Source organism: Carcharhinus amblyrhynchos, chromosome 20 (genome assembly GCF_965287045.1).
Source record: "Carcharhinus amblyrhynchos chromosome 20, sCarAmb.v2.hapA, whole genome shotgun sequence".
Lineage (NCBI taxonomy): Eukaryota > Metazoa > Chordata > Chondrichthyes > Carcharhiniformes > Carcharhinidae > Carcharhinus > Carcharhinus amblyrhynchos.
Genome location: NC_137343.1, coordinates 26,821,032 through 26,840,820, shown reverse-complemented (window position 1 = coordinate 26,840,820; position 19,789 = coordinate 26,821,032). Strand labels below are relative to the sequence as shown.

At 38.9% G+C, this 19,789-nt stretch overlaps 1 protein-coding gene across 3 annotated transcripts in view; it reads left to right on the top strand.

Moving 5' to 3' along the window:
- LOC145355861 (lysine-specific demethylase 2B-like) overlaps positions 1 to 17,869 on the top strand; it is a 173,091-nt gene extending 155,222 nt beyond the window's left edge. For all 3 annotated transcript variants that reach the window (XM_080208294.1, XM_080208295.1, XM_080208293.1), the window contains 6 exons: positions 843 to 881; positions 3,732 to 4,411; positions 6,974 to 7,137; positions 12,675 to 12,836; positions 14,134 to 14,352; positions 16,791 to 17,869. In XM_080208294.1, coding sequence (XP_080064420.1) covers positions 843 to 881; positions 3,732 to 4,411; positions 6,974 to 7,137; positions 12,675 to 12,836; positions 14,134 to 14,352; positions 16,791 to 16,972 — 1,446 coding nt within the window. In that variant the 3' untranslated portion in view covers positions 16,973 to 17,869. The remainder of the gene's footprint in view (positions 1 to 842; positions 882 to 3,731; positions 4,412 to 6,973; positions 7,138 to 12,674; positions 12,837 to 14,133; positions 14,353 to 16,790) is intronic.
- Positions 17,870 to 19,789: the final 1,920 nt, after the last annotated feature.

Here is a 19,789-nt window from a genome sequence, read left to right as displayed (position 1 = left end):
CTCCTTTTATTGTGTGGTATTGACAATCTAGTCTGTTGACATGTTATTCTGTATCAATTTAATGCATGGTCCGAGCTGCAATTTGAGTCATGTACGTATGTTAATGTGAGGAGCCATCAAAGTTGAATCTTAATTCTGTCCTCACTTGACCATCTCCCTGGTCTGGCAGCACAGAACGACGTTGCAGTTTTGCTGCTGCTGTACCAGCTAACTCTGAATGGACTGAAGTTTGAACTTTAGACTTTAATCCTCTGTGCGGTTCAGCTAATCACTTCATAACCTTGCTGAGCAATTGGGGAAGACAAAAAATATTCTTAGTAGGGGCGAGAGAAGTCAATTGGTTTTGTAGTGTTCTAAATCACGCTATTTGAAGCAAAATGTCTTTATTGGTATTTGTGTAATATGGAGGAACAGCCTCCCTATCCTTTCTAAAAATTACCCATCTGCAACATGTACTTTGAGTTGATTATAAAGTAACCTAAGCAGTGTACATTGTATTGACTGTGCTGCAATCTGTAAATTGTTATTTTGCCAAATATTCAGTCAAGTCTATAATTACCAATATTATAAAACCTATTGTTAAGCAATGACTGCTGAATGTCCACATCAAGCATTATGGAACAAGCACTGACCATGCTGGCAGGAAGCTGAGTGATTGAAAGGCTTTCTTTCACTCTGACTGATGCAAATGGTTGAATTGCTGAGAGCTGTAATAAACAGACTGATTTCTGGAGAAGAACTTCAGTTCATATTTCCTGCCAAAGAAACTATTATTCTGGTGTAATAGAATCAGAATGACCTCTGCTGTGACACTGACTCAGTCTGCTTTCTTTTTGTTGCAGTTTAAGATTGGAAAGGAAGAAAAACTGCTGAGGAAAAAGGTATTTACTTCATATTTTCAACACGTTGGCTGCTGCAATGTTTCCTTAAGTTCCAAAGCTTTTTAAAATTGGCATTATGAATCAGTAAACTCCACTGGCATTGTCTAATGCTTGTCTGGAGCAGCTAATGCTCATTGTAATTGATGAGAATCCCTGCCCCATCCATTGAATTGATATGATTTTTTCAGTGCAAGTTCAAATTAATCAAATCCTAAGTGCTTATATGTTCAAAGGAAGCTTTTATTGCATTCCATGTTTGCATTGTGTAGATGAGCTGGGACTTTAAATTTATGCGAGTGAAAGTTTAAGACTAACAACCACTCTTTTAAAATTTAAAGTGGTTTGGAAATGGATTGCATGCTTTATTTTTGTTTGGTAACCTGGCTGCTTCCCCACTATTGGAGCAATTTACCAGTGTAGACTTGAGTGCAAAGCTGCAGAGCAAAGCATTAGAAATGAAGTGGTGCTGTTGCAAAATTCTGTTCAAATAGTCAATACATTTTGCAATTACTTTTGTGAATAGTGAGTGGGGCTGCAGACAATGTAAGTCTGTGGATGTGGCTTGGGTCTTAGGGATGCTGGTTGAAAAAAAAATTGCTTCTAATGTAAGTCGCATGGGTACGAGCCCCCATGAAAGGATGCCACCAGGACAAATGGTGGACAATGGCTGTCACAAGGTGCCCATGGATCAATCTGGTTGTTAGAGACAAATGTCAGATAAATCATTCAGGTCTCCAGGAATAGCAACCTCCTTGAAGAAAATAGACAAATTTGCTGTTGTCTAAATGCTGACAGATTAAAATTACAACATTGATCCTTCTAATGGAGTTATTGATGTATAGTTCAGTGAGCCACTTCAGTTATGTGATGTGATGAGAGAGGCTGGGTTCATTTTGCTGGTAGAGAAGGTTCAGAGAAGAGTTAATAGAAGTGTTCAAAGTTATGAAAGAGTGGCTAGGGAGAAGTTCATTCTGCAGGATGAACTAGAGGAGACAGATTAATTGAAGCAGGAGGAAATGAGGTTTTTTTTATATAGAGAATAGGTGTGATTCGGAATGCAGTACCTGAAAGAGTGGTGGAAGCAGATTCAGTGGTAACTCTTGGAAGGAAGTTGGACATTGATGATGAGGGAGGAGCAGAGTAAGATCAATTTGATAGCTATTTCAGTGAGCTGGCGTAGGCATGGCCAAAGTCAAATGGCCTCCTTTGATACTATGATGATGATATGAGCTATTTATACCTTTCAACATAAGTGATTAAAGTTTGTTAAATGCGACATGATTGCATGGTGTGTGCTCCAGTAGGCTCTTTAACTGTGAATCCAAGCCTATCCATAGAACCATATAGTGCTGAAAAAGGCTATTCAGTCCACTGAGTCTGCATCAAAGCCCAACCCCATGCTCCCGACCTATCCTTGTAACCCTGCGCATTTACCATGGCCAATCCACCTAACCCACACATCTTTTGGATTATGGGAGGAAACTGAAAATTTCCATATTTGGATCTATCTTGTTCCACACTTATTCCCAAAGGCAGCCTTCCCATCACCACCATCAATAATCTTCAAGATCCCCCTCTCTTGGCCACTCTTCTTGTATAATCCTGGACAATGAATGTTGACTGTGGAAGCAGCATCACAGCAAATGCCAAATCTGTCCTCATCCAATGACCCCACAATATCAGATTTCAGTAAGGATATCTGAATTACATGTTTCCAATAAAATCTTATCTTTTTCTTCCCTTACACTTCAGCGAAATCCTACCCCTTTCCCCGAAATAGAGTTCAGCTAATTCCGTACAGGTGAGAGATGAGTCCTGGAACCCCTGTGCATTTTGAGTTGCCTGCTATGTAGTGCTTTTCCTGCTGAGCCAGAAAGGGACGTTTCATTTTCCTTACAGATTTTTACACCAATTTTTTTAACAGCTCATTTAAAACATCCTTTGGGTAAACTTTTAATTAACTCGTCTGGGGTATTTCATTGGTTTAGTTCCGCATATGACCACATTCAGCCACTACTCAGCCTGGCTTTCTACTTCTGAAACATTTTTTATTGATTACCCCATGATATATTATAAGTCTCAACACAAGTTGCAAGAATTCAGTGACTGTTCATCGATTGTATCTTCGCACAATTTATCTTTTTCCAGAAGGCAGAAGCTGAAACACAAAAACCTGTTGGCTTGCGGCGTTGAATTTCCCTTCAGGCTGTTATGTTAGATGATCTTTTGGAAATAGTTGTTTCATGTGCTGTATCTTCAGTTCATGATTCGTAGTAACAATTGATTTCATATCACGGCTTGGAGGAAAAGGGAAAGCATGCATCCGGTCAGACTGTATATTTAATTCTGTTAGCAGATCATCATGGGTATCCTGTTACTAGTTGCTAGGCTTCAAGTAACAGAATCATGTTGTAACTAGCCTCATGGGCTGTTGGAGATGCACAGTCAGAAGGTTGTAGGTTTGAGCCCCACTCGCGTGACTCGAGCACAAAAATCAAACTTGACACTTTGGTACAGTATTACTGAGGGAGTGCTGTATTGCTATTTTTCAGATAAAATGTTAAATCAAGACCTTGTCTGCCCCCTCACATAGAAGTAAACGGTCCCATGGCACTATTTCAAAGAGTAGCAGGGAAATTATCTCGATGTCCTGCCAATATTTATCCCTCAATCAACATCACAAAAGCATTTCCAAAATGTTTCAATGGCTGTAAAACAATTCTAGATGTGCTTTGGTCATGAAGTGATAATATTAATGCAAGTCTTTCTTTATATCATTATCCATTGTTGTTGCAGCTCATTTTTTAAAATGTTAAGTGTGAATTTCATATAGTTAATTTTTTTCAACAGAAAAAATCCTTGCAACCAAATGAAGACCACCCACCAGCTATCAAAGCATTGCGAAGTATTAAGCAGGAGCCCGAGGATGATCCACCAGAGACACCTCAGAAAACAAAGGAGAGTGACCAGTCCAGATCGAGCTCTCCAAGAGCTGGTCCCAGCACTGAAAGTGCAGAGACCAAGGAGAAGAAAAGTGAGAGATTTAAAGAAAAACGCAAAAAGCGATTGCACAATAAAGAACTTAGTAAAGAACTTAGTAAAGAACTCAATCAGGAGATTCATAAAACTGAGACTAGCCTAGCAAATGAGAATCATCAACCGATTACATCTGATGGAGATAGTGAAAAAGTCGAGAAGCCCAAACGACTGCTGGCAAACAGTGAAAGGTTGCACAGGTTAAGCAAAGGGTTAAATGGAACTCCCAGGCTCAGAAATCAGCTTACCACGAGCTTGAGGCGGGCTCCCAGGGTTATCTCCCGCCCACCGCCCTCTGTGTCCCCAACTAAATCTATTCAAATGGAGCGACATGTGGTGCGGCCTCCCCCTGTCAGCCCACCCCCGGACTCTCTGCCCCTTGATGATGGCGAGGACCATGTGATGCAAAGGGAAGTGTGGATGGCTGTGTTTGGCTACCTTAATCGCAAAGATTTATGTATTTGCATGAGAGTCTGTAAAACCTGGAACAGATGGTAAGTTTTAATTTAGTATTTATTGTCCTGAATTGAGAGGAAGCAAGCTCTTTTTGCAAAAATTGAAACATCATTCTCTTTGTGCCCAAAATAAACTTGCATTTGTAAACTTGTTAAAAGTGCTATCAGTGTGTACAATATCTAACGCCCTCAATTTCCAGTGGTCTGCATCTTCAATACTAATTAAGCAACAATTAATATGGGGCCACTTTCGCCTTTCTCCAATATCTTGACTGACATATTAGATTTCGGATTAACTAACCTTGATCTGATGGCAGGCTGATAATATACGGATGGTCTGATTTCTCACTGTCACTGATCACAGGTTGTCAAAGTAATCAAGCAAAGGTGAAACTTTCACCTGAGCGGAGGAGCTTCAGCAGTGTATGTTAGCTTATGGCACATCTCCTAACTTACTGACATACAACAGAGTGATGATGGCTTTTTACACGTGGGGAGAAATGTAACGTCTGAAGTGTTAGAGTACTATTAAATCAACTGTTACAATTGCCAATGATTGATAAGAGACTGAGGAAAGATGCTTTAACATTTGGGCTACAGATTATTCTACTTTAATGGTTACGCTACCTTTTTCAAACTTCGGATGAGCCACTGCGTAATGTCAGCAGCTTCAGTTTTTTCCTTTTCAAATTTAGGCAGAGAATTGTACCTTAAACTTTATCCGCTCAGTGTTCCTGCTAGCCTGTCATACTGCACATACCTTTTCAGTTAATATTTGCAAAATGTTTACACCATAGTATTAAAAACCTTTGAGCTGATTTTATTGCCACATTATGTTGTGCAGCGGGATTGCAAAGTTTAAAGTTTATTTATTAGTGTCATGGGTGGGCTTACTTTAACACTTCAATGAAGTTACTGTGAAAATCCCCTAGTTGCCTATTTGGGTATGCTAAGGGAAAATTTAGCATGGCCAATGCATCTAACTAGCACATCTTTCAGACTGATATTTATACTGTTATCTTAATGCTACAGTGGCTGTTAGACTTTTGTACATGAAACCATTCAACATGAGGCATCACTGTCAGGCAACACTACCTGTGGAAATAGGGTGCTTTTGATTTGAGAGGCAGAGAATATTGGAGGAGAATTGGCTTGCACTATTCCTGAGCTCCTCCGAGCAGCTGCTTAAAGAGCAGCATTGGTGGTACCTGAACAGACTGCATGCTTCCACAGGCACAATGAATGCACAGAGAGGAAGAATCCTTAGCAGGGATCAAATGCAAGCAGAAAATTATACTAGAAGTTATATTTTGAGCTAGCAGGCACACCTCTAATTTTTGTTCATCCCTGGCCCTCTTGTAGGTATTGACTCTTTCTGGGACACGGCTCCACATTGCATGTTGTTAGCTCCTGAACAGCTTGTCCAAGTGCTGATTGTTGAGCTGTAAAGTGAACCAGAGAGTTGGCAGGCTCCTTGATGATGGATCTTGTCCTACCATGACATTCTTGGAAATACTAAGAACTCTTTGCTCCAGGGGAAGGAGAGGACTATTGGTTAGCGATTAAGAGTGAAATAAAAATTTTTCTAAATGCTTTGCTGGCCTAGGGTTTCTTAGTTGTAATCAATGAACCTGGCACAGATTGGGGATAGAACCTGATACCTCAGTGGCTTGTATGCCTCCCTGCTGTAGGCATTTAATTAACCTACAAAAGCATTGCTGCTGACCTTGGTAATTCCTTGTCAAGAGAGATAAAATTACTTCATGTGACTTTATTGGTCACAGAAATACGTACTTGGTGAGGTTCAGCGTCCAGTATTCACTCAATGCAATGAGGTGCTTTAGGTGCACTGAGCAGTGCAAAGTCAATTTTGGGACTTGCGCTGCCAGTTAGCAAGGCTGCTGTCTGATAGCAGAGCCTCATTTGAATTTGAATCTTTGCAAACCTTCAAAATAATTGTGTGGGGGGAGGGGATGATACTCATTAGCATTTGGGTGTTGGAAACAGCCAGGATATTTGACTTGAATGTTGCATAGCAACTCTGGGACCTCATCATACTGCTGTAATTATAGTATAAATACTTGAACAAAGAACAACAGAGCACAGGAAACAGGCCCTTCGGCCCAACAAGCCCATGCCGCCATTTTAACATTCAGTGAGTGACTCATTCCAATCCAAACGACCCTGGACTCTGTGCTCTGTTCCATGATCAGTTTGGGTCATTTTATCCAATTTACTGAATATTGGTTTAATGTTGGTGAGAAACTGAAAATAGCATTGCACCAAACATCATGTAGTATAAATGTTTGCTTAAATTAGTCTTAACAATTATTCTGTATCGTTGATATAATGTTGTGATGCATATACTATAGTTGTGAGAAAAAGCGGTGAGAACGAAATTAATAATAGTTACAAGTTGCAGCACATTTTATTTTTGCGGGCTGGTGCAACTTGTATAATTAGTTACACTTTTACCAAATAACTTAGTCAGATCAGCCTAATACATCACTGAATTCTAACTGATCTGAAATCTGACTGTTCTATTATAGTAGGAATGAATATCTTCCATGTTGAAATAATTGTTAAATTTGACCTCTCCAGGTGCTGTGACAAGAGGCTTTGGACCAAGATTGATTTAAACCGGTGTAAATCAATCACACCTCTTATGCTCAGTGGCATCATTAGGAGGCAACCTGTAACCCTTGACCTAAGCTGGACAAATATATCAAAGAAACAGTTAACTTGGCTTATCAACAGGCTGCCAGGTGGGTGTCTGTGAAATGCCAGCTCACCAATACTAACTTGAAGCATGAGAATGAATTAAAAAAATTGAGCCGTCAGATAAATTGCTTGGCATGGTACTATGCTGTTCCACGCTGGTTATTCTGAAACTTTTAAGGGGTACAAGCCTAGTAAGAGGATTTACTACCGTAGAAATAAACAAATGTGCTTTAATGTCAACATTTAGGTGGCTTTGTTTGGAAAAATCGATATAATTTCATTACTATAAATATAATTTCCACTAGGTACTGTTCTTGGTCTTGTTTTCTATCCAGTAACTTGAGCCCGGTAATTTACAGAATTTTATTCTTCTGACTTTTCAATTTGGGAAGGTCATCTGGTGTGACTCATAGAATCATAAAAACCCTACAGTTCAGAAGGATGCCATTTGACTCATCGAGCCCGCACCAACAACTATCCCACCCAGGCCCTATTATTGTAACCCCGTGTATTCATCCTGCTAGTTTCCCTGACACTAAGGGGTAATTTAGCAAACCTAATCTGCACATTTTGTGGAGTGTGGGAGGAAATCAGAGTACCCGGAGGAAACCTATGCAGATACAGGGAGAACGTGTAAACTCCACACATTGACCCAAGGCAAGAATTGAAGCTGGGTCCCTTTATGATTTATCTCGGTAGATCAGAGTGCAATGAACGTTTGGTTCTCGCTGCTTTTGCCCTGATTTGCAACAAGAAAAGGCACATTGCTTTGTAAGGGATACCAGATCTGCTTACAGGAATGGTCTGTCACAAAACTAACGGCATATCTATTGTAAAAATCTATTGTAACATTTTTACCACCAGAGGTGATAGCTCTGTGGGGCACAGTCATGAAGGAATAACCTCAGCGTTGACTGCAAGCCAATCTCGTGGTATCAAGTCAAACATTCTAAGGAAACATTCTACTGATCAACACCTATATTTTCCCTCAGCTAATGAATTAGGATAGTAAGAACACTGGAAACTTCATTGTCCATTACCAAGAGCAGCTCAGTAGCACCATTACTGACTGAGTCCTGTAGGACGAAGCTGTTTGACTGGGCAAAAGGCCAATGGTGAGATAACCAACAAGCAGGAGAAACTGCTCCTCACCAATCTACTTGTCGTGGATGTACCTGTCCGTGACAGAATTGATAGGAGTGTTTACCACACAATCTTCATGGAGACAAAGTCCTGTTTTCACACTGAGGACCCCTCCCCTGACCCCAACACCATGTGTATGGCACTAGATTCCTGCAGATCAGAACAGATCTAACTGCTCAAAACTTGGCAGCAATGAGACGCTATGGAACATCAACAATAACAGAATTACTCCAAGGGGCAGTGTCCCAACCATTTTCAGCTGTTTGATCTATGACCTTCCCTCTATCAAAAATCAGAATTGTAAAAGTTTGCTGGTGATCTTTGTTGAGTTACAATTGCAACTTCTCAGATGGAGAAGCAGTTCGTCAGTGTGCAGAATGAACCGCATTCTGGCCTGATGTGATACGCAATATTCAGATCTCAAATGCCAGACAATGACCATCTCCAACAAGAGAATATTGGAACATAGGATGTAGGAGCAGGAGTAGGTTATTTGATCCTTCAAACCTGCTCCGCCATCCATAAACCTAATAGGTTATCCATTTAACTTCAGAATCACCTAGTATCAATAGGATTCTCCCTGTATATTGATAAGACATTCAGTTGGAGCTCTTCTTCATACTTCTGGATATTCTCCTCTTCACAGTTGTAATTCTTTTCTTCTATGGGTAAGTTTATTTTGTAGACTGCATCTTGTTCTTTTCTTGATAGCACCCAAATTCTTCTTCTGAATGTTCTTCTTGGGGGAAGCTGGCGCAGCCTACCAAGCTTTTGGTAATGTGACTCAGTTTGCCACAATTCTTGCTTTGATTATCATTGCTCCAAGCACGCAGTCACTGAATGGCACATCTGTAACATTCTTTTTGCTGTTTTGACTTCTTTATGGGCAGTTCCCAACTTGTGGATATTCATTCTGGCACCATGTTCTGAAGGCTCTTTAGCTGCCATTCTGCTGACAATAAAGTCAAAGCATGTTCAGTAAGCAGTCTTCCCTGGATTGCCTCATTTTGGAGACCACAAACTAGACAATTTCGAAGATCTTCTAATGATTCACCAAACTCTCAATGTTGTGCCAGCATTTTTAAGATTGCCACAAAGAACAATGCTTTCACCTTCTGTTTGATTCCTTCAGTGGAACCTGAACCCTTCTGCAATGATCAGTGGTTAATTGCCAAGCCCCTTTTAACAGCACCTCCCAAATCCAGGACTCCTGCCACATAGAAGGGCAAGGGCAGCAGGTGAATGGGCACACCACCACATGCAAGCTCCCCTTCAAGCTGCACATCATCCTGATTTGGAAACATATTTCCATTCCTTCACATTTACTGTTCAAAATCCTGGAACTACCTCCCTAACGATACTGTGGGAGCACCTTTATACACATACACTGCAGTAGTTCAAGAAACTGGCTCATTACCATCACCTCAATGGCAATTAGGGATTGCTAATAAATGTTGGCCTTGCTATGAATGAACAGGAAAAAAATGAAGGACTTGCTTTCCCTTCCAGTTACTGAGTTTTCTGCTGTTGCCTTTCAAAGCCTGTACTAAGCACAGAAGGTTTTGTACATCTCTTATCCAAGTACAATGTTCACTGAGGAGAGAAAATAAGAAGCATTCATTGAGCCAAAGAAATCCCCTTGGGGCTTGAATTCAGCTGCACGGCACAGAAATATTACAGTTGACAGAGTGCCATTTGTTTTTAAATGGAATGAGTTTGAACAGTACCTACTAGGTAGGTAGTTGGGCAGAGATTTATTTGTCTTAGATGGAGTAGTGGTAAGTGAATAAATTAATTAGCCTTTTGCCATCTAATGAACGTAATTCAAATGCTTTGTATTCCATCTGAATTTTTGTGCTGGAGGCATGGAAAGGGAACAGGAAATATTATCTATGGGTGGACTCTGTTGACGTTAGAGATTACTTCCTTAATTTGTTAATCAGTATTTTTGCAAGGTAAATAAACTTAAATTCTCCAAACCTGTGTTATGTAATAGCAGGACTCGATCTATCAGTTGAATAAGTGCTAATATGGTCCATGTTGCGACATTTCTGTGAACAGCTGTTTTGTGTTACCTTTGCTTTGTTGGCTGACTGTAATGTCAGATTTTCATTCCATAGTTCTGATTTTACATCCTTGCACACTATGTCCTTTAGTGAGGTCAATTTGACTTTTGTTCCATTATACTTATTATCATAACTGTCAGAGTAGATTATTTTCTCCGGTGATTACAACGTAGGTGATGAGCTAATTATGACATTTCAGAGTGCTTTCTAGTTTCTTTATAAGTACTTGTGCTGTCCTTGGCAGTGCATTAGGTTGCCTTGGGACACTGTCTGTGTGTTCTGTTCTGAACAGGAATTATTAATAAGAATGATTGTAAAACACCTTTAGGTTATTATGCTGCAGTTCTAATTTTGGGCAATAAATGGCATAATTTGGATCCTGCTAATACAATGGCAGTTTTCTGACCACAAAATAACATTGCAAAGCTTTTAGGTAAGTTTTGTGTTAGTTGTACTTATGTGTGTCAGTTAAGCAGTTTGCCATATGCATGTTGTGGATGTGGACAATAAGTCCCCCCCCCAGATCATCCAATAGACCATGACATACTTAACAAAGAGATGGAGGCTGAATTGCACATCACCTGAATAAGTGGTACTGATGTACACTGGGGTCTTGGTATGACACATCATGGGAATTTGTCGATTTATATCAGAGGGAAAGAAGACAGCTGATGGATCCAGACCTGCTATTTTAATTAAAAGATGTGTGTCTCAGTGCAGTATTTAGCACTGATAGTCAACCAAATGGAAACTTTTAAAATTTTCTAAAGCATTAATTTTAGGAGCTTTCTGTTGCCCATTATTAAGAATAAAATAACTTGTTTATGCTTGATTACACTTAAGCATCAGACATGCTTACTGAAGATTGTTTCAGTATGTCCACAACTCCTCCAAAAAATCTTCACAATCTGTGGGGAATTTATTTTGCAACTAACCTTTCAGAAAATGGGCTTAAGTTTATTTATTAGTGTCACAAGTAGGCTTACATTAACACTGCAATGAAGTTTTTGTGAAAAAAAGCTTTGTTTAAAGCAGCTTACAATCAGTGGACAGAATCATTGGGCCACCTGGTCCCCTAACTGGTTGCCTCACCTCTTTGGTTGCTATTCTATATTTTAGCTATAAGTTTAAAAGTTTAAAGTTTACTTATTAGTCATAAGTAATATTAAAACTGCAATGAAGTTATTGTGAAAATCCCCTCGTCGCCATATGCCAGTGCCTGTTAAGATACACTGAGGGAGAATTTAGCATAGCCAATGCACCTAACTATTTATGTATCATTCCAATCAGAGGTTTTCTTGTTGTTAAAATGTGTTATATAATTATATTGCCTCTTATTTTTCATTGTGTATTTTTGATTCTGCAGCATGTTGCTCCATTTGGTTGTTGAGGAGCTTACATTTTTCTGTAGTTTCTGAACCACGTCAAACTCCCTTAGTCCGATTCATCAATATAATTCACCCACATATTCCTCCTCCATTCTGCATTGCACCGGTTGTAAGTTAGATGTACGTTTTCTTTAAGAAACCATTTGCTTCTGCTGAGATGGCATGGGTGAACCAAGATGTATTTCTGTTTATAAAATGCTGCTTTGTTCATTTTAAGTCATAAATATCTGACTTCAACTGGGGAAACGGCAGCCTTTTTGTACTTACCACAAATATCGAAAATATGCACCTGTTTGGTAGCGTTGTTAGAACCAGTGCAGGCAGATATACCAGAACCTTCTTGCATGACATCTGATGCCAAGAAAAGGAAATGTCGCCCAGGTTGCTATTTTTGACAGTAGATGCAGAAAGATTAAAGCTGTAAGGCACCTACATGAAGCACCAGTTCAAAATTGAGACAGCTTTCACTCAACAAGGAATCAAGTAATGTGCTGTCAGAGGCTAATCAGCAATAGCATGTCTCTTGCATCTGATGACAAGTAATTTTTCCTCATAAATGAAACTAACATGAATTAAGTTACCATTATCAGAATCCTTTTAATATAACTAGCACAGAATATTAGCATGAGGCAATGAATTTTTAGCAGCAGATTGCTAACCACCAACCAACCATTGCAAAGATGCAACATCAGAGCAACTGCTACTTCTATTTGTTTGGGATTCCATGATTTGTATCTCTTATATTCTTGAAATTTTAATTAGGTTAATACCAGTACATGACCACACTTTAAAGTTAGTTCCTATGTACAATTAAAACACTGATTTTGGTGTTTTTTGTGTTGTTGTCCTTGTCACGTTTTGTGATTCCTCTATTAGTGGTTTACATTTTTCTTAAAGATTTATATTAACTTAATTTCTTAAACATGACTATTTTGCAAACCGCTGTGCAGCCGATATGTTCAACTTTGTTTGTTTTCCCCTTAGGTCTTAAGGATTTAGTTGTTTCAGGCTGCGCCTGGGCAGCAATCTCTGCACTTTGCAGCTCAAGTTGTCCCTTGCTAAGAACCATGGATCTCAGATGGGTGGAAGGATTAAAAGATGCTCAGATGAGAGATCTGCTTTCACCTCCAACTGACAACAGACCAGGTAGGAAATCTTTTTGCACATGTTTCAAGGTGTGTTGTATCTCGTCACCAAGTTTTTTGAGTTGGTTAATTAAGACCCATTAATTGCATATTCCATTGTGCTATGGTTTCAGCCAGTGGAGAGTTTTCCTCCAATTCTCATTGATTTCTGGTTTACTAGAGCTCCTTGATGTCATGTTCGGGCAAATCTTGTCTTGATATCAAGGACAGTGACCCTCACCTTGCCTCTAGAATTTAGTTCTTTTGTCCGTGTTTGGAACCAAAGTTGTAATGAGGTCTGGAGTTGAGTAATCCTGGCAGAATCCAAACTGAACAGGTTGCTGTTGAGTAAGTGCTCTGTTAGCGACACCTTCCATTACTTGATGATTAAGAATAGGTAGGTGGAGTCATAATTGGCCTGATTGGATTTGACCTGCTTTTTATGGATAGGACATCAGAGAGTAATTTTCCATTTTATCAGATAGCTACCAATGTTGTTCCTGGAATGATTTGCTAAAGATGCAGCTAACACTAGATGATCTCTGTTAAGCAGCTTGGCCAGGATGTTGGGGTCTTTACAGTATCCATTCTGCTCCACCATTTCTTGATATCACATAATGTGAAACAAAAATTAATTGGCTTCTGTAACAATGAAGGAGACTGAGATAAATCATCCACTGCACCGTTCCACTAGATGTGCAGCTGTTTTGCAAAATGTTCCAGAAACATGTTTTAACCTTTTTCTGGATATTTTGATTGATTCAGATTAAGTGCCTTTAGGAGACTTGTTTTCTTCTAACAATCACAAGGCTCACAACAATTGCTGTTGAAAATTAAATTGATCTTTAGATTGTAATCCACAGATTATCTACACCTCCACTTTTTAGCATTTGTTAACTTGTCTTTTTGAATGATACAACATTGCAGAAAAAACATCAGTATCAACTGGGTCGAGCACTAACTTTGCTACAGTACGGGCCTCTCTCGGGACTATTGTTTACCTTTACCATCTTTGCCATTTTTTTTCAGCAGTTTCAGAATTCATACTTTTTAGACCACATTCCATCGATGAATTCTAAAAAGGGCAAATTGATCCACCCTGATAGCAGATTGTGGAAAATAATCAAATGGATCTAAAATAGAGAAGATACTATTTTTAATTTTAGCAAATGATTTTCAGTCCTTTTAACAACATATCAATAGTTCATTGTGGGAATATTTCTCTATTAAAGCAAGCACCAGTCATGAATAAGTACATTTATATGAACTATGGGACTCCCAGAATCAAGTATGTTAATAAATGTCTTGTTATTGTAAAGGTCAAATTGACAATCGCAGCAAGCTACGAAACGTGGTGGACCTTCGTCTGGCTGGACTGGACATTACAGATGCAACACTCCGGCTTATTATTAGGCACATGCCAATGCTTTCCAAACTGGACCTTAGTTACTGCAACCATCTGACAGATCAAACAATTAATCTACTTACAGCAGTTGGCACCACAACTCGAGATTCCTTGACAGAAGTCAACCTATCAGGTGAGAAATGTGCATTTGGTACCTTATTATTTAAACTGAAAGTCAATGTTAGTTCCTTTTGTAAGTGATTTGAGTGATTGTGGTACATAGTTTAGCAAACAACTTGAGATTTTATGGTACAATGAAAATGTGAAAGCTTTGTTATACCTTAAACACTGCACAATTGGCAAGTTAGGCAATAAGGATCAGTTGTTCCCAATTCTGAAAACTCTTATTGGAGGCACAGCCCTATAAACATTAGTGCTTTTTAGATACCTCACCCAATAGCCCCAACCATCTTCAGCTGCTTGATCAATGACATTTCCACGATCATAATGTTTAAAGATAGGGCAGTGTTCATAAGTTGTCCAATCGTTAGACAGCTAATGCAAGTTTAAAGCAAGATTTGGATGAGGAAAGATTTGGGTAATGCTCCAGAGTTGAAAAGATGGTCAAATATTATTATTAAGTTCTTATTTTTTAAATCCTGGATGCGATCAACAACAGCCACTTTTAAATGTAATTTTAATGCACAAGTTGCAGATAATTACCTTTTATCCATTCAATAAAAGCTCAGCTATCTCTTCAAGACCTTCATTGGCATTACCATTTCCAACTCCTGCACCACCAACATCTTGGGGGTAATTACTGACAAGAAGCTTAACTGAACCAGCCATATAACCCAATTGAAGCAGGGCAGAAATCGGTTACACTGGGAATGAATAGCTCATTCCCTGAAGTTGCTTCACAACAGCAACAATATGCATGCCCTTAACTGGATGTGTAGTTGCAATCACACTGCCACACCATCCAAGATGAAGCAGTTCATTGGATTGGTTCTTGTGCCACTTACTCAATATTCACATGACCACATTGTGACTCCAATATGTACACTATAGATTGCTGGAATTCACCAGGTTATTTATCCGCACATCTCTCCACTCAATCTTTAGCTTCAAGACGGCCACAAGCTACAATGTTCTGAGAAACCCCAAGTCACTTACCATCCTATCTTGAACATAATATTGTCATTCTTTCATTGTCAGTGGATCAGTATCCTGGAATTATTTTAACTGCTGTCATTATGGGAACATCATTATGCATAACTGCAGCCTTAGTGGCAAGGCTGAGTATCTTTTCAGAGCAAGGAGGGATGGGAAGTAAAAGTGGCTATTGCTGATTGCATCCAATTTTTTTTAAAAAATAACTTAATAATGGCATTTGTCAATATTTTCATCGATTCAGAGCATTGGAGCTGAGCCCAAATTTTTCCCCAACCACACCTTCCAGTACATAACCAATAAATAGCAATATAGATTAGGAATATTGACCGATTCCTCTTTTTTGCATTTTTTTCATTGGACATGGGTGGGCATCACTGGCTAGTCCAGCATTTATTACCATCCCTAATTGCCCACAAACTGATGCTGAGCTGCCTCCACTCACCGCTGTTAAAGAGGAAGTTCCAGGATTTGTCCCAGCAACGTTGAAGGAACAGTGATGTAGTTCCAAGTGAGGATGCTGTGTGACTTGGAGGGAAACTTACAGGTGGTCAGGCATCTGCTACTGTGGTCCTTTTAAGTTGGTGGATATCACAAGTTTGAAAGCCTCCTTAGATAGGACCTCTGAGTTGCTGCAGTATATCTCAAGTCATGTATGTTGCTGCCACTGTGCATTGGTAGTGGAGGGAATGCCAATTCAGTGAGCTGCTTCATCCTGTCTGGTGTCAAGTTTCTTGTATGTTGTTGGAGCTGCGCACACCCAGGCAAGTGAGAGTATTCCATCACACTCTTAACTTGCACATTGTGGCTGGTGGATAGGCTTTGGGGAGTCAGGAGGTGAGTTATTTACCACAAAATTCCAAACTTCTAACCTGCTGTTCCAGTTAGTGGTTACAGCACAGTATTTATATGTCAGTTCCATTTCAATTTCTGGTCAATAGCAAGATGTTGATAGTGGGGGAAATCAGCAATGGTAATGCCGTTGAATGTCAAAGGAGGGAGTTGGTTATTGTCACTTTTGCCTTCCTTAATCTTTTGTTCCTGAGGCCAGTAATTTCAATGAGATTACAAAACTGAAAGAAACTAAGGAAAATATATTAATCAGTGTTCATTTAGGTTTATTCCATTGTTAATGCATTCCACCTACAGTACCTAAATGTAATTTGAACCATGTAATGAGGAAAATTTATTGAGAATTATAAAGATTTGTTTTTGATCTTGAGTACTTTAGTGTTATATTAAGACACATTTAAAATTCAACGTTTTCTAGTCTTGAATACTTAAAATTGTCTAAGCTTACCCAATTGCATTTGTTTTTAGTTAGAGTTAATACAGAAAATTAATCAATTTTGTTCTGGTGGCATGTTCAGTCAAACTTAAGACAGCATTTTAAGTGAAGTTGAGAAATGACTGTAAATTCTTGCTTTACCTGAAATGCACAATATCCTTCTTTTTCAGTTTGCAATAAAGTCACTGACCAGTGCCTAACCTATTTCAAACGCTGTGGCAACATCTGCCGAATAGACCTCCGTTACTGTAAGCAGGTAACAAAAGAAGGTTGTGAACAATTCATAGCAGAGATGTCTGTTAGCATTCAGTTCAGTCTGTCAGAGGAGAAACTGTTACAAAAACTTAGTTAACTAAATAAGAGAAACTGGATCCCATTACAAAGGACACTTAATTTCTTCTAAGATTTAATTATGCCCAGATTCTGCTTTTGTTAGTGGCAACAGACAAAAGGACAAGGATGAACCGTGGAGAGGACAGAAAATTAACAGAAGCTGCTTACCCTAACAAATGTTTCCACATCTGAAAATCACTCTGAAATTGAAATTTATTTCCTAAGTTTTAATAATGTATAAAAGGACACTGATGCATAAGTGTTTGTACTTGTATAAACATATGCGGCGAGAAAAGAATTGATAAAACTAACATTTTTGTGCACGTTTTACAACTAAAGCATGTGCAGTGTAAATTTTAATTTCAGTTTTTAAAAAAATGCAGTCTTAAAACAAAAAGGTATCTTAGTCATATCTGACCACACATTGGGATCATTTTGACTGTGTTATAAATATTGTTGTTTTGTTACTCTACACGTCATACATTATGCAGAAATATTTTTGTACAGAAATTACTTTATTGATAGTGTGGAAATTTCAATAATTCCAATGGTAACCTTATTACTTGTATACAATTGAATTCCAGTTTATTTCAGATTTCCCTATTTGTTACTTGTGGTTTAATCTCTGTAAAGTTCCACATTTCTTGTGGAATGATCTTCGTGATGTTTGTATGTGCCATCATTGCATGCCTTTAAGGCAAGCAGCTTAGCAGCAGTAATAATACTGTAAAGTGACAAGATGTTGAGTTTTCCACCATTTGCTATCGCCATTTTGTCATTGCTAAATTTGTATAAAACCTTTGTCTTGAATGCTGTGTACGGAACTATTGTTAGAATCACAGGGAAACAATATTCAAGGTGCTGTACAACACAATTTTTTTAACACGTTTCACAGAGAAAACAATGGTTTCCATTCCCTCTTGTGTCTGTTGCAGTTTGTCATGCATGTAAATGAGATGCAAATTAAGGATGGAGTAAGTCATTAGAATTCTCATTTGTTCCCTATTGTATTCATTGTAACTTCTGGTCAGATAAGTGAACTAAATAACTTGCCCATGAAGTAGCGTCTAATGTGAATACACAATTTAATGTTCCATCGACGATATTAACCTATAGATGAGGTTGTTCTGCATATCTTTCAAAAGTTTTGTTTACTGAGGTAACTTAAGAGATGTTTGGATCTCCACTCTCCGTGAAGAATGCAACATAGCAATTATCTGGGGTACGCTTTCTAGAGCATCAAGGGCCAATGGAGAATAAGGCTGTATCGAGGAAAGATGAAGAAAATTACTTCACACAATCTTGACCCTCCCCGACCCTCAGAAACAATGTTTGATAGCTTTGGAATGTTATTGTAGGGAATAAATGAGAAATTTTGCCTTTCAACCAGTAGAATAGGAAGTCAGCCCTGGATATCCTGTAGCCTATATCAATTTCCTGGGCAACTCTACCAGTCACTGTGCCAATTCACCATGTCACCACTATCAAGAAAAGAGATTCATTCGTTCTGGGCTGAGCACTAGGTAAAAGCATGATAGGGAACCCTTGCTAAACTGCCTCCCATGAAAAAATATCTTTACCTAAATCAGGGGACCAAAACTGCCTAAAGTACTGCAACCATGGTCTCAGCAATACTTGTACAGTTGCAGTAGACATCCATACTCCCATATTTCAACCCCCTTGAAATAAAGGCCAACATTCCATTCGCTTTCCTAATTACCTGCTGTACCTGTGTGCTAACTTCTGTGTTTCATGCACAAATATCCTGAAATCCTTTTGTGTTGCAGCTTCCTGCAGGTTTTCTCCATTTAAATAAACAGTTCTTTTGCTGTCAAATTTGCCTACATTATACTCCAATTCTCTATCCATGCCAATTTACTACCTCCAACACCATAGGCTCTTATCTAGTGACTTAACCTTTTGTGAGGTACTTTGTTGAATGCCTTCTGGAAATCCAAATACAACACATCTTCTAGTTCCCCTCTATCCACTCTGGAAAAGTTTTTCCTCGAAAAACTCTAATATAAATTTCCTTCATGATTTCCCTTTCATGAAGCAATGTCACCTCTCCTTGATTAGATTATAGTTTTTCAAATGTGCTGCTATTACTTCTTTGGAAATTGATTCCAACATTTTTCCAACAACAGATAATAAGCTAATTGGCCTATAGTTACCTATTGTTTGCCTCCCTTCCCTCTTAAGGATGTCACATTGGCAGTTTTCCAATCCCCCAGTACTTCTCCAGAATCAAAGGATTTTGGAAAATTAGAACCAACAATGCATTCACTATTGCTCCAGCTACTACTTTTAGGATTATAGGATGCAAGCCATCAGGGCCAGAGGACTTGCCTGCCTTCAAAGCCCCATTAGTTTGTCTAATATTTCTCTCGTAATGGTACTTTAAATTTCACCCCCCACCCCCACCATATTCCTTGGTACTGATGGGATGTTCAAAGCACCTTCGACTTCAAAGACTGCAGTATATCTGTCTAACTCTACTGCCACTTTCTTGTTCTCTGAAGCTATCTCTCCAGATTCGTTTTCTAAGGGACCTATGACCTCTTTCTTCCTGGTTATATATTTGAAGAAGCTCTGGTCAGTTATGTACTTTGCTAGTCTGCCCTCTGTTTATTTTCTCTATCTTTTGGTCCTCCTTTGCTAGATTCTGAATTTATCCCAGCCTTTTATGTCCGTGTGCTTTTCCTTTCAACTTAAAACTCTTTGATTTCCTTGGTTAGCCATGGTTATCCCTCTGAGAATATTTCCTCCTTACTGGGATAGATTTTTGCTGGAGTCAATTAATTATCTCCTTAAATGATTGCCACTGCTTGCTTAC